Source organism: Typopeltis vanoorti, chromosome 10, assembly GCF_054136105.1.
Source record: "Typopeltis vanoorti isolate ZY-2024b chromosome 10, IOZ_Tvanoo_1.0, whole genome shotgun sequence".
Lineage (NCBI taxonomy): Eukaryota > Metazoa > Arthropoda > Arachnida > Uropygi > Thelyphonidae > Typopeltis > Typopeltis vanoorti.
In genome coordinates, this window is record NC_143558.1 from 58,718,852 (window position 1) to 58,733,858 (window position 15,007).

The 15,007-nt window shown below is 38.5% G+C and overlaps 1 protein-coding gene across 1 annotated transcript in view; it reads left to right on the top strand.

Moving 5' to 3' along the window:
- Positions 1 to 1,017: 1,017 nt before the first annotated feature.
- The window catches only part of Agxt (Alanine-glyoxylate aminotransferase), a 137,986-nt gene continuing 123,996 nt past the window's right edge, over positions 1,018 to 15,007 (top strand). Inside the window, exon 1 of the mRNA XM_090399160.1 lies at positions 1,018 to 1,417. Within this exon, the coding sequence (XP_090255286.1) occupies positions 1,228 to 1,417 (190 nt within the window). The 5' untranslated portion in view covers positions 1,018 to 1,227. The remainder of the gene's footprint in view (positions 1,418 to 15,007) is intronic.

Sequence of the window (15,007 nt, forward strand, 5' to 3'; positions counted from 1 at the left end):
AATTATGGCCCTCCTTCTCAACTCTACTCTGTCATATCGTGGCAACAGACTAACTATCTTTACTCTCTCACTCTTTTCTTTTGCTACCGCTAGTTATTCTTTCAAGTCCTCTCTCATAGCAAATTTTTCACCTTTTAGATCATTCGTTCCGGCCACTACTATCATTTCTTTCACCTTATGCTTCAGTGCTCTAATAGCCTCACTTACATTAATAATTTTCGCTCCCGGAAAGCACGATTTTATCAAACTCTCATTTATTACACCTTTTACTACTGAATCACCATATAACACTCGCTCCTCAATTTTTCTTTCACTCCCGATCATGTTCTCATTTATCTTATCACGCACTTGCTTCTTTTCGTTAGCGGATCCACTCGGTAGACATTGTTGTATTCGTTATTTTGTTATTAATTATTGTTATTAGTCTCTTACTGTATGTAATTTATAAATTAAACTTTATCATGGGTTTGTATGTATAGGAAAAAACCTAGTATATATAGGGTTCGGTAAAAAACTTTCTACAGGTTGCGGTACTATCCGCGAGTGTGTTTGAACGTATTTCTCGCGGATAAAAGATTGGTCGAGCCTCTGCTACTAATGGCTCAGTTAAGTAAGTTTGAGCGCGGTTAGTAGTTGGAAGCGGCCCAATCGTTCGATGCTGTTGGCACACTTTTCCCGGATGAGTCTTTGGCCTCCCTGGAGGTGTCAAATAATAATAATAATCAGGGGGGGGGAACTAATGTATATCTCAACTCCTCACTACTTCTTAATTTTCCTACCACGACACTACTGCCATCTAACGTCCATCATCACCAACAACAATAAACAGTATTATTTGGCTCTTAAATTGCTTGTGTTCTGAAATCCGAGTTGTCTGTACGTGTAATGAAAAACCCGAGTTTCTGGGAAAAAAGAACCCTGCTATCTTCGTATGAGATCGGCTAACTCACTAAACCGATAATGGCAGCAGAACATTTACCCTCCAAGTCAGCTGCTTTCCACTCTCCCAAAACGATTAGGGAAAGCCAAAGGAGGAAGACAGATTCCTAATCATTAAGTCATGCTATCGCAACGTGATTCTGATAACGAGATAAGTTTCCGAAATAAAGTAGAGTAGCTTGTTCTAAGTAGTTATAACATGATTTTATTAGGAGGTTTTTTTTTTTATCAAGAATAGAATTTCTTGTTTAAATTGAATATCTGCCCAGTTTATCCTTTGGTCCTGAAATGGCTGTGATGCTTTATCAATACATACCAAATGTTAGATTAATTTTCACTCGTTCTGTTTTGTTGTGGAATGGGATGCATTGTAATAATTTTCCTCTCATGTGCAATGTATCTGTTTTGAATTGTAAATGTTCCACATCACATTTATATTCCACTACACAATCAACCAATCCTACTTTCCCAAATATGAGTAAGTTAATGTATTTTTTTTTTAATATCAGGTAAATGGATTATAAATTTAAAAATGATAATTTACTCTTAAATATCAAAGTATATTTAATGTTAATATCCAGTATGAAATTTCAGGACGTGCATGTTTCTAAGTGTTTATAAGAAAATGACATAATTTTATATTTAAGATAAATTATTACAGTTTTTTTCCCTCTCAACTTGGTCTCGTTATATTCACCTTTTCTTTTCTTTTTTTTTTTGTAAAGTAAACTACTGCAATTACACTTTTTTTTCATGCTCTCTGACATCCATTTCTGTGCTCTTTATCATTCACAACCACTATTAGCTCCCTTTTAATGTGCAGCGCAGATTGTTGGGATCGTTGGTAAGGACAAAGGCCATGTGTTAGAAGAATGGTGAAGGTCATCTGGCATTTATCGTAATCATTTTTTGATAGTTTCCCTCAATGAGATGTACAGGATACAATTATGTATTCATAATGTAAAGCCTTTCTGCTTCAACAAATTCTGCTAGGAGTTCGCCTCGTTCAGTTCTTTCCCCTTTTCTCCATGGTCCAATATATTTTTCTTCAACAGATCCTGTATCGATCTTTGCACTGAAATACCCTCAGCGGGTTTACAGAACCTTATGATAGTACTACATGAAAAGTTACATCATTACAAACTTCCTATCAACAATTTTCATCCAGATTAGCCTGTTGTTTGTCAACAATCCTCTATTATCAGATCTTATATTTCTGTCTTCTAAGGCATTTTTTACTGTATCAATTCACCTACATCTTTTTTTCCTTTGGGTCTTTTTCCTGCCATCCTGGCAAAGAACACTTGTTTAACTAATCTATCCTCTTCCATTCTGCTGAAGTGGCCACATCACCTGAGATTAGCTCTGCTAACACGTTCCTGAATGCTAACAATGTAAAGTTCTTTCCTAACATACTTGTTTTTAATATGATACTTCTATTGATGCATCTGTTCAGTTCCCCCTAATCTTTGTCAGGACTGTCGTTTCTGTGGTCTCCAGTCTTGGATTAAGAGTTTTATTTCTAATCCAGCTCCCAGATCCAGAAGTTAAAATTGGTTTGAACACTGTCTTGTATATAGCTAGTTTTGTGTTTTGACTAATCACCCTTATTCCATATAAATTTATTCCATTGGCCTCCTATCATGGAGACAACATACAGAAAGAATGAGAGATATTGACTTCAAGGGAGAAGGAATAGAGGATGGTCTTTGAAAAGATGGGAAGAGATCATAACAGGCCACTAGGCCTTTTACTGGAAAAGAAGAAGACTTCCTATCATTCCAGCTTTGCTAATTCTGCTGTCTATTTCTAAATTTAATTTGCCATCTTCACTAAAAAGGGTTCCTAAATAGCTGGAATGTTTTACTTGTTATATAGGTTTTCCCTCCATTTAGGATGCAGTTGATATTTTCAATGTTCCTGCTTATTTTCATTGTCTTTGTCTTTTTTAATTCTGATTTCCATACCAAATTTATTACAGAAATTATTCCATTTCGTCAAAGAATCCTGCAAACTTCTCATGGATTTATTTAAAAGTATAACATCATTTGCATAAAGCAAAGAGCTGAGATGAACATCTCCGATTTTGATATCAGGTTTAATTCCTTCGTAATGTGATCCATAGAGGTGATGAATAATAATGGAGATAATGTACACCCTTGTTGAGCAGCTCACTTAACATCAAACTATCTTTCTGTACTGCTTTCAAGTTTAACTGCTGATTAACCCCTTTTAAACATATTTACAACTCAGATAGAGACTATGTATTGCTTGATATTATGTCCCTTTTACACCATGTAACTGGAGCATTTTGAACAGCTTTCCTCTTGGCACCTTGTCATATGTCTTTTCGAGATCTACAAAACAAGATCTGTATTTACAGATCTTGTTTTGTAGATCGGCGGATAACAAAGATGGTGTCGGGACTGCAGAGTTTGGTGGATAGAAGAAGGAGGGGTGATATGATTGAGACTTTTAAACTGTTGAGAGGTGGTTACAGGGTTGACACTGGGGAGTGCTTTTGCTTGGTTGAGCAGCGGGAAGGAGTCATGACAAGGGGCCATCCCTGGAAGTTATGAAAGGAAACTGTGGGAAAGAGGGTGAGGAGTGGTTTCTTTGCATGGAGGGTGGTTGAACCATGGAATGCATTGCCTGATGGAGTGGTGAGAGCGAGAACGGTCAATGCATTTAAGGAGTGGTATGATAGACTTTGTGTTTCCTAGGAGGGACCTTCTTCGATGAGTCTTGATAGACTTGGGTTTCTTAGAAAGGACCCCCCACGATGAGTCTTTTGACTCCATGGAGGCCTGAATAATAATAATAATAATAATAATCCCATGGGAAATCATGGGATCTACATGTTATATTCCCATGATTTCTCAACTGTCTTAAGTGAAAATCTGATCCTGAGAACCTCTGTTTATCCTGCATCCAGCTTGTTCTTCTCCAAGCTTCTCCTCCACAATTTTTCATAGCCAGTTCTCAAGAATACTTGCATAAATCTTACCAGGAACACTCAGGAAAAAAATCCCACTATAATTCTCACATTCAGCTTTATTCCCTTTTTTATGAATGGGTACTATGAGCACTCTACTCCAATCATCTGGAAATCAATCCTCTGACCAGGTCTTCTGATTTATGCAGTGTAGCCATTGTAAAACTTTTATACCTCCATATTTTAGCATTTCTGGTTGAATGTTATTTACTCCAGCTGCCTTTCCATATTTTAAGTTTGTGATAACTTTTTCTACTTCAAGTACAGATATATATTCCTGATGGCATTGCTGTTGAGAGCTTTCTATAACCATGGTGTCACTGCTTGTTTCATTTAGCAATCTTTCAAGATAATTACTCTTCACATCCAGAATATCTTTATCCTCAATTTTCATGTCTTTTTTATCATCTCTTTACAGTAATTTCTTATTTCTATATTCTTATGTTTCTAATTTCTTTTACAGTACCAGAATATTTTCCCACCTTCCTGATATTTATTATTATTACCCAAGACCCCACAGAGTCAAAGACTCATCTAGAAGGTCCTTACACAGCTCATCATACCATGCTTTAAACACACTCAAATTCTCTGCAGACACAATACTCTCAGGCATTCCAATCATTCACAGCTCTGCATGAAAAAAACCCGCCTCTCACTCCCCTACTCACACCCTCCTTATACAGCTTCCAGGGATGACCTCTGTTTCTCCCCCCTGATCTCTCACTATTTTCTGTAGAACCTCTCCAGCATTGATCCTATAATAACTTGTTGATCCTATAATCCTTGTAGGTTTCTATCATATCTCCCCTCCTCCTGTGCACCAGACTCTGCTAGTTGCATCTTCTCAGTGTTTCCTCATACTCAACATTCCAGAGGTTAGAAACTACCTTAGTCAGTCTCCTTTGGACCCTTTCCAACATCTCTTCATCCTTCTGAAAACCCCGTGACCAAATCTGGACACAATAGTCCATGTGTGGCCTAATCAAAGCCTTATACAATGGAACAAGAATCTCTGTATTTCTACAAGTCAGTGGCCTCCGCATCATTACCAGAAGCCTTTGTGTTGTCTTCACAATTTTGGCTATGTGTCCCCCTAAATTTCAGATCCTTATCCACTATCACCCTCAGGTGTCTTATTTACTCCACCTCCAACAATATATCCTCACCAAGCATAAATTCTGCATCCCATTTTTGTTTTCCAAATTTTAAAATCTTGCATTTTGCAACATTGAACTCGTATCCCCATTCCCGTGCCCAATCACTCAATTTATTCAAGTCTTATAAGGCCACAACATCTTCTCTACTCTTCATGGTTCGTCCCAGCTTTGCATCATCTGCAAACAACTGAATATCTCCATCCAAATCTTCACCAATATCATTAATATACAAGTTAAACAGCAATGGCCATAAAACAGACCCCTGAGGCACACCACTAGTAACGTTCCTTTTCCTGGATATCGTTCCCCCATACACAACTTGTTGATACTTTGTTGATTATTTTATTATTATTATTATTATTCAGGCCTGCATGGAGTCAAAAGACTCATCGTGGGAGGTCCTTCCTAAGAACATAAAGTCTGTCAAGACTCATCGAGGGGAGGTCCCCTCCCCCCAAGAAACACAAAGTCTATCATACCACTCCTTAAACTCATGGACTGTTCTTGCTCTCAACACTCCATCAGGCAATGAATTCCATGGTTCAACCACCTTCCATGCAAAGAAACCAATCCTCACCCGCTTTCTCACAGTTTCCTTTTGTAACTTCCAGGGATGGGCCCCTTGTCATGACTCTTTCTCGCTGTTCAACCAAGCAAAAGAACTCCCCTAGTGTCAACCCTGTAACCACCTCTCAACAGTTTAAAAGTCTCAATCATATCACCTATCCTTCTATCCACCAAACTCTGCAGTCCACATTCCCTCAGCCGATCCTCATAACCAAAATTGTACAGTCCTGAAACCATCTTTGTCATCCGTCTTTGTATCCTTTCCACATTTAATTTATCCCCTTCAAATCCTGGAGACCAAATCTGAGAACAATAGTGTGGTCTGATCAGAGACTTATACAACGGAATGATAATCCTTTTATCTCTGCAGGTCAGTGTCCTTCTCATAATTGCAGCAATCCTCTGTGTTACCTTCACCACCTTTGCAATATGTCCTCTAAATTTCAGGTTACTATCAATCATCAACCCCAGATCTCTTGTCTTTCCTACTTCCTCCAGTATAATTCCTCCCATAGAGTATGCAGTGTCCCATCAATGTTTTCCAAACCTCAAGACCTTACATTTTGCTGCATTAAACTGAAACCCCCATTCATTTGCCCATCTATCCAGCTTATTTAAATCCTCTTGCAGGGCTACCACATCTGCACTATTACTAATAATCCTTCCCAGCTTCGCATCATCTGCAAACAATTGAATATCCCCTTGCAATCCACTGGCAATGTCATTGATATAAAGGTTACTAGGACCTATATTGTTAAACAATATAGGTCCTAGTACTGAGCCCTGTGGGACCCCACTTGTAACCCTCTGCCTCCTTGAAACTGCTCCACCATACACAACTCTCTGATACCCATCAGACAGCCAATCCTGAATCCAGTTGACCAATCTGACATCCACACCCATGTGCTGCAACTTAAATATCAGCTTATCATGTGGCACCCTGTCAAATGCCTTTGCTAAGGCTAAGAAAATTGCAGTATATGCCTTTCCCTCATCTAATGTTCTTGTAACTTTATTATAAAACGCTAGCATATTGCTAAAACAAGAGCGCCCTTTCACAAATCCATGTTGACTCTCACAGATAACATTACCCTCATCTGCACAATGCTGTATACAGTCTCTCACTACTTTCCTCCAAGATCTTAAGAACTACTGATGACACACAGACTGGACTATAATTAGACACTTCCGGTCTGTTACCACCCTTATGCAATGGCACTATCTTACCTTCCTTCCATTCCCTGGGCACCTTTCCCGTAGCCAGACTTTCAATGAAAAGCCAGGTTAAAGGCACTGTCAGTTCCCTAGCACATTTTCTTAAAACTCGTGGTGAAATACCATCCTGTCCCAAAGCTTTACTGACATCCAGAGTACTCAGTATCTGAAACACACACTCTCCTCCTGTACCTCTAAACCTCGAACCTGCCTTATCCCTCTAGCATTGAAACTGACTCCTCTAGGATGAAATACTCCAAGAAATTGTTCATTGAACAATTCCACTATGTCCTCTGCATCAGTCACTCTAGTCCCATTTTTATCCCACGATATCATTCTTCCACAGTCATTTCTCCTCCTACTGGCCACATAGCTAAAAAATTCCCTAGGATTTTCTTTGGATCTTAGGGCCAATCTACTCTCATATTCCAGTTTCGCTTTCCTTACCACACTAGTCACTCTTCTGGCCTGTGTCTTATATTCTTCATGCATTTTCTCTTCACCTGCCTCCTTATATCTCTTCCATAGCCTCTTTTTCGCATGCAATTCCTGTTTAATATTGTTTGTTATTCACTTTACTCCAAACTGTGTCCTCTTCTTTACTCGTGGTATACAACTTATCATTGCTGCTAACAAATATTCTTCCACAATTTTCCACACACTAATGATATCCTGGCCTTCCAATTCCTCCCTCCATGAAACTTCCCGAAGTTGACGTCAAAGATTATTATTATAATCACCTGCTTTATAATTCCACATAAGTTCCCATCTCTTTGATACTCCTGCATGTCTATTCATTTTCCAAGTCAAAACCATATGGTCACTCTCTCCAACTGGTGGGAGAGATGTCATCTCAGTTATTATCAACTCTTCTGATGCTATAACCAAATCCAAAACTCTTGAACCTCTTATTCCCTCTGTTACATGTTGCCTAAGACTTTTGTCCCTCAAGAATTCTAGAAATTCCATTCTCCTATTGCTACATGCATCTTCCTCTTTCCAATTTATACTACTGTAGTTAAAATCTCCCATAACAATCATTCTTCTTGCACTTGCCAAACTTAACTGTCTAAACATCTCCTGGTCCCCATCCTGTAGCAACACCCCACTAAATATCCTGTCTTGCCTACCTCTACCTCACACCATATGCTCTCAAAATCATTTGTCTCACTTCCTTCCAAAGCCTCCACTCTTAGAGGACATAGGTCGTCACTTATCATAAGCAGTACCCCACCACCACTACGCTTTCCCCTCCTATCCTGATGAAAAATGCTGTACTCAGCGACTTCTATTCCTGTTATTTTATCCCCTTCTATCAACCACGTCTCAGTGATCCCAATAACATTTGGCCAGGCTGATGCTATCTGCACCACCAATTCCTCTCCCTTATTCCAGATACTCCTGGCATTAGTATAAATCATATAAATGCCATTGTTTATATACCCAGCATTATCCCCTCCAGACTCCATTAGGCTCAGTGTTACCTGATGTCGTCTCCCTTCTCCCAAGTATACATTCCCACAAGAGGCCACCCCTGCTATCATCCTCCCTGGGACACACTGACTCATTCAGAACAGCAATCTCTCCAGATGCCTACATCCTTCCTCATTCAAATGTAAGCGGTCTCTCACATACAATTCCTCTCTTTCCTCAAACGCACTTCAAGCATCCACATATACCAGTCCTCTCTTGTCACACATTCTCGCTATTATGCCATTCAATATCACCGCTCTTCTGCTCAGCTCGTCATTATCATACCTAGGCAACATGCACACTATTTTTCCTCTCTCTGTCTTCTTCCGTACAGCCTCAAGCAAAAATCTCATATCTCTCGCTGCCCGACTTACATTACCACTCAAGTCATTTGTTCCTACCATCACAATCATCTCATCCACCCTTTCACCTCTCTTAATTGCCATAGCCACCCTTTCTATTGTTCCTCCTGGCAAACACTCCTCATGCATCCTATCTTGAACACCATGGATCATTGAGTCGCCATACATTATACCTCTTACCATTCCCTCTCTCCTATTGTTTCCATTCTCTCCTCTTCTTTCATTCCCATAGGTCTCTCTCATTCCCTCTCCTCTACTGCTATTCTCTCTTCTAGCATTTCCATACCTCTCTCTCCTACTGTTTCCATTTTCTCCACTTCTAGCACTTCCATATCCCTCTCTCATTCTGTCTCTCCTACTGTTTCCATCCTCTCATCTTCTAGCATTCCCATACCTCTCTCTCATTCCATCTTTCCTACTGTTTCCATTCTCTCCTCTTCTAGCACTTCCATATCACTCTCTCTCATTCCATATCTCCTACTGTTTCCATCCTCTTGTCTGCTAGCATTCCCATACCTCTCTCTCATTCCCTCTCTTCTACTGTTTCCATTCTCTCCTCTTCCAACACCCCCAAAATTCTCTCTCTCTCCCCTACTCTGATTCGGCTTGCATTTATCTCTTCCATTCTCCTAATCTTATCTTTCATACGTCTGCTCTCATTCACAAGACATTCCACCTCTTTCAGCTCATCTGTCTTCCTCTGCAAGTCAGTCACTCTTAATCTAAATTCACTCTCCCAAATAAAACCATCTCCTAAACTTTCGCAGTCACTCATGCCTTCCACACTATCAACTATTATTTTCTAATTCATATATATATTTTTTTAATTCTCTCCTATCACACTACTTGTCTTCTTACACTCATTCCCCGTTCCTGGAGCAACAAGGTCGGATATTGATATTTCAAATGCACTTATTTCCTCCCACTGCCTGCATTTTGCGCACATATGCTCTCTGCTCTCTTTCAGAAGCCACATATTCAATTCCCGAGACGCATACATGCTGCATGTACTGCATGCCACAAAGTCCCTTATGATATTGCTTATAATAGAGTTCTTAAATAGTGGAGGACTTGGCGATACGCCACTTGCGACTGCAGCTGAATCCGCCATCATTCCTTACTGTCGAGTAGCGTAATCGTTAATTATTCAATTAATAAATTCCGTTAAATAAATAAGAAAAAAGTACAAACAATTACAAGCAAAACAAAACATTTAAGTACACTAAATAAAATTAAATATAACTAAATACAGTAACGAAAACTTAGCTTTGTTTTGTCTTCCACCATTATGCATTCGATTCCGACGGTAACCAAAATATATTATATCGCGAATGTCACTGTCCACCATTATTATTCATACTTGTTGATTATTTTCTATGTTCTTACCAAAGTCTTCTCATGACTTTTGATTAGCTAGTTTTACACAATGCTTTGCTTTCTTATATATTTCTTTGTATTCTCTAAGACTACAAGCTGATTTACTTGCCTGGAACTTTTGGCATGTTTTCTTCTTTTCCTTGACTGTTTCTTTAACTTCCTGAGTCAACCATGGAATTCTGATTGTTCTATTCTTGCAGATACCTCACCGCATGTCTCTCTGGCTGAATCAGTTAAATTTTTCTTTAGGGTTTGTCACTGAATCTTCAATGTTTGGTTCTTGTTTTCAAACTCTTTCAGTTTTTCTTATTCTTATTATTATATTACATGACACCTCCAAGGAGTCCAGAGACTCATTGAGGGAGGACACTTACTCTACTACTGGGAGGACACCACTGTCCACCACTTAATCTTCCGACTACACCAAACCACCACTATCATCATCATCTACACCAATGCCATTTACTTCCCACCACCACCACTAGTATTTTTGTCTGAAAATTGTATGTGTTCTGAAGGCCAATTTGTCTGTATTTATTTTCTGTTCTTGAATAATGTTTGTGTATTTGAGTTCTACCGTTTACTTCTGATAGCTCAACTTTGGTTCATTTCAAAACTTTCTTACACATCCTTCTTTTCAATATGAAGTTATGAAGCAAGAAATGCTACAAAAGAAGTTGTTATGGTGGAAGTAAGACAGTTTGCAGTGAACAGATGCATGAAGAATGTGCTAGCCAGAAAAGTGACAAGCATGGTTAAAAAAGAAAAAGTAGCATATCAGAGTATTTGGTCAAACCTAATCTAATTCCCTTGGATTAGGTTTGACCTAATCCAAGGGAATTTTTCTGCTATGGGGCAAGCAAAAAGAAAAATAATTATGGCAGGTTGATTCCGTTGGCTAGTTATGGTAGTAGAGTAACCATAGCAAATGATATAGTGGAATTATTTAATGAACACTTTATCAGTGTATATCATAGTGTTATGAATGATGCTGTGCAACATGTAGAAGGGAGACAAGAATTAGGAGAATTAAAAGTGAAAGAGTCAGAGGCGTATCAAGTGTTTCTTGGGCTAGATGTTAATAAGCCTGTGGGAAAGGATGACATATTATCACGTATTTTTAATGAATGTGCAAAAGCAGTTGTGGATTAAGCCGGCTGGCGGCCTCTGGCAGTAAAATTTGCAGGGTCCCTAAAAAAAAAAAAAATAAAGGGTTTATATACTGTGCAACCACAAATGCGAGACCCCCTTGACACTTTTGCACATGACAGAAGAAGAAGGCAAATCCATTCTGATAGGGTAATTAATATGTTTCATGAGATGAGTGTTTATTATTATATGTCAGAAAATTAGCTTTTCTTTTACGAAAATTCTCATTTATAAAGTGACTGTTTTCGTTGTATAACAGTTGGAAAATTTATGTATAAAGCACGTGATTTCGTGTGTTGGTAACAAATTTATACATTGCCTTATTCCTTTCTACCCTTCAACATGAATTGACTCTTCTTGGCACATTGCTGGCTGTGGGTCTGGCATCTGTGGTCGGACAGTAATGTATATGCTAAAAAGAGAACTAGGGCTTCACTATAACAAAAAATTAAACACTCATCATATGTGATTTAATATTTTATTTCAAAATACTGCAATAAAATTTTCTTTATGATATCATCAGGCTCAGGGCACCTGGCAGTCTCCAGGTCTGATATCCACTTATCCACCTCTGTGTAAAACAGTTAGCTGTGCCCTTGACCTGGTTATTTAATGAAAGTCTTGCAGTGGGGAAGGTTCCTATGGATGGAAAGAAGGCATAATAATACCTCTCCACAAGCATGGTTTGAGAACAGAAGTTTTCAATTATAGACCAGTCTGTATATCCACAGTTGTGATCAAAGTATTGGAAAAATTGGTTAGAAATAGAATACAGGATTGGGTTGATGGACATAAGATTCTCTATGATGGTAATCGTGGGTTTTGTGAAGGGCAGGTCTTGTTTTAGCATTCTGCTTTGTTTTTATGATAAGGTGATGAATGTGTTGCATAAGGGAAAATTATATACATTGATATTTAATATTTTTGGACTTTGCAAAAACGTTTGCTAGATTACCACATGAGTTGGTGTATAAGCTGCAGAGGATAGGAATAGATAGTAATTGGCTAGATGGATCAGAGATTGACTCGCTGAACGATACCAGCAAGTTCTATATGATGGAGCTGTGTCACAGAAAAGGAAGGTGACCAGTGGCACGCATTAGGGTTCTGTTCTTGGGTCTGCACTGTTTAAATTATTTGTTAATTATGTTTCATGTGGATTGGCTGAGGATCTTTAAATGTTTGTCGATATTGCAAAGTTAGGTAGAATTATCAGGACTACTGCTGATTGTTGAGTGGACCTCCCACAATGAGTCTGTTGACTTCATGGAGGTTACCAAAGTAATCCATGCATCTTCAAGGCCCACCTTTCCTAATTGAGTTGTGGGGGGGCAGCAGCTGCAAGAGAAACTTCCAATGGTCACGATTTCCCGCCACCAAGCTCAGGTGTTCTGGTGGGACCCCCAGATGCATCCACTCAAGGTTCTGGATATAATCTTGTTGTATCGTTGTCTATGGTTATATCGATGATTCTATAAGATTTTATATAGTTGTTTACTTAATCTATCCTTCTTACCTAAAACCTTACTCAATCAAGTCCTGTCATTTGCACCAATTGTTATCGTTCGACTTTCTTCTTTATATATTTCTATCATTATTATTGCCTTTACCACTGTTCTCTACACTCTCTCCCATACAGTTATTTGCTTTCCGGCTTCTATAATAGTTTTCCAATAAGTTAAATAAATCAGCTATCACTCTTTTTTTCTTAAACAAACAATGATTCAGGGCGTTCCCAAATTTTGTCACGTGCAATCCTTTCATTCATTAGGGCTTTGTTTATGTATGGGACAAAGCCCTAAGATTTTGTCCTCTGAGACAGTCCGCCTGTTAAATATTGATGAATTTATTTTTTTGCTGCGCCAGCCAATACAGAGGATAGATAAGATTCTTATCCAAGGTGGTTATCTCAGAATAATACACAGTAATAAAATCTCAAACACTAATCTAACTATTCTCACTTCTCTTAGTTTTACATGCAGTCGTGGCTTGAAAGATCAAACTATATTCATATGTCCCTCCCGCTAGGTTTGGTAGTAATTTTTATGAGTGGCTATTTGAATTCATAAAATCGGCTGGATTCAGGCAAGTGATATAAAACATATTTATTAAAGCTTAAGAGATATACATGAAGAATATAAGGTACATGATTAACTTAATCACCTTCCTAGCAATTTCTGATATCAGTACTAACACTATAATACATTAATCACTCTAGGGTCACTAATCATATCTCACAAGACATCTAAGTTATTTCACATACAGATCCCTTCTAGGGAGACCTTCAAACAGAGACAGGTTACTGCCAAATGGGATAATCACTAAAGTTCTCTACAACTTGTCCATTCACAAATTAACCTATAAAGTCTCTCATATCTTTAATTGGAAATCAGATACTTTAACATTCTACGTTACCATCCCATGGAATGACTTTCTGTTCTGTCTTCAGCCTTGTCTGGACATCAAGGCACCGTTGGGGGTTACCGTTCTTCGGGTCACATACGATAGCAGCACGATCTGGTTCTCCGGGACGTTAAGGCGGTGTGCCACTCTGGTCTCTCTCTGGAACCGCATGAACACATCTGTATCTTCGGTCACACAATACAGCTTAGCCAATCTGTTATGAAGAGATAGCTATCCTTGCCTCGCGAACCTCGATAAGCCCTTCATGACTTCTATGGCCAACCCGGAATCATCCTGTTGGCGGAGACGGAGAGCCAACGTCCAAGAGTGAAGGAACCAAAAGGGGAAAAAACCTCATGTGGGGGGAGCTTGACCCTTATATTTTCCCTCTCTTTCTTGGAGATTCTCGCGCTTAGCTGTGTTGTTTACTGCAGGGCATTCATTCACTTGCGCATGGTGTTCTTCCGAGAAAGCGTTCTAGCTTCGCTTTCCTAATAAATTCTCCTTCCCTTAGGCCATACGTTGTACTGGACAGCTAACGTGCGACCTTTGGACTATAGCTTACACTCAACTTGCTTTCACACAATACATATAATGGAATACTCTAATTAAATAATAACCTTAAATAAATTCCTTTCTTTGACTCTGTACCAAACCGGTTAAGTCTCACATTTCTTAAACTAAACACTTCTTCAGGTTTGCTTTAAATTATAATGTACATTTCAATTTCTATGCCAAAACACAACATTTTTCTGCTTACAATTAAAGGTAGTTGTTCCTGAATAAATTAAATTTTAATTTTCAATTTCTGACTATTCAGGACACAACAATCTATCCAGTGAGTCCTTGGTCTCCCACCCTCTTGCTTGGCAAAGAGGGCCTGCTGAGGCAGCCTCTCTTGTGGCATAAAATAATAAAATAAAATGAGTCATGAACAGTTATTTAGTATATATATAACAGTATCTGCATAATGTAAAGAGCTGAGCTGAATATCTCAGATTTTGATAGCATGTTTAATGTCTCTTTCCTTCATACCGTGGTCCAGTTACATGATTAATGACAGTGGAAATAATGTGCACTCTTGTCTTACAACTGATGACCTAAAATTTAAAAGTGGGCTCTACAATGTCTATAATTACCCATTTATTATTATTATTATTGTTATACAGATATGTATCTCCATGGAGTCTGAAGACTCATTGTGGGAATCTTCAGATACCAACCATAATTCATACACATATCATGTATATGAATAGAGCGAAAAGCTAAGAAAGATTTAAAAATGTTATTTATTCTTCCAAGATTTCATCTCAGTCACTGAGACATCGTCAAAGATTACAATATGAGACTTGCAGTATATATATATATAT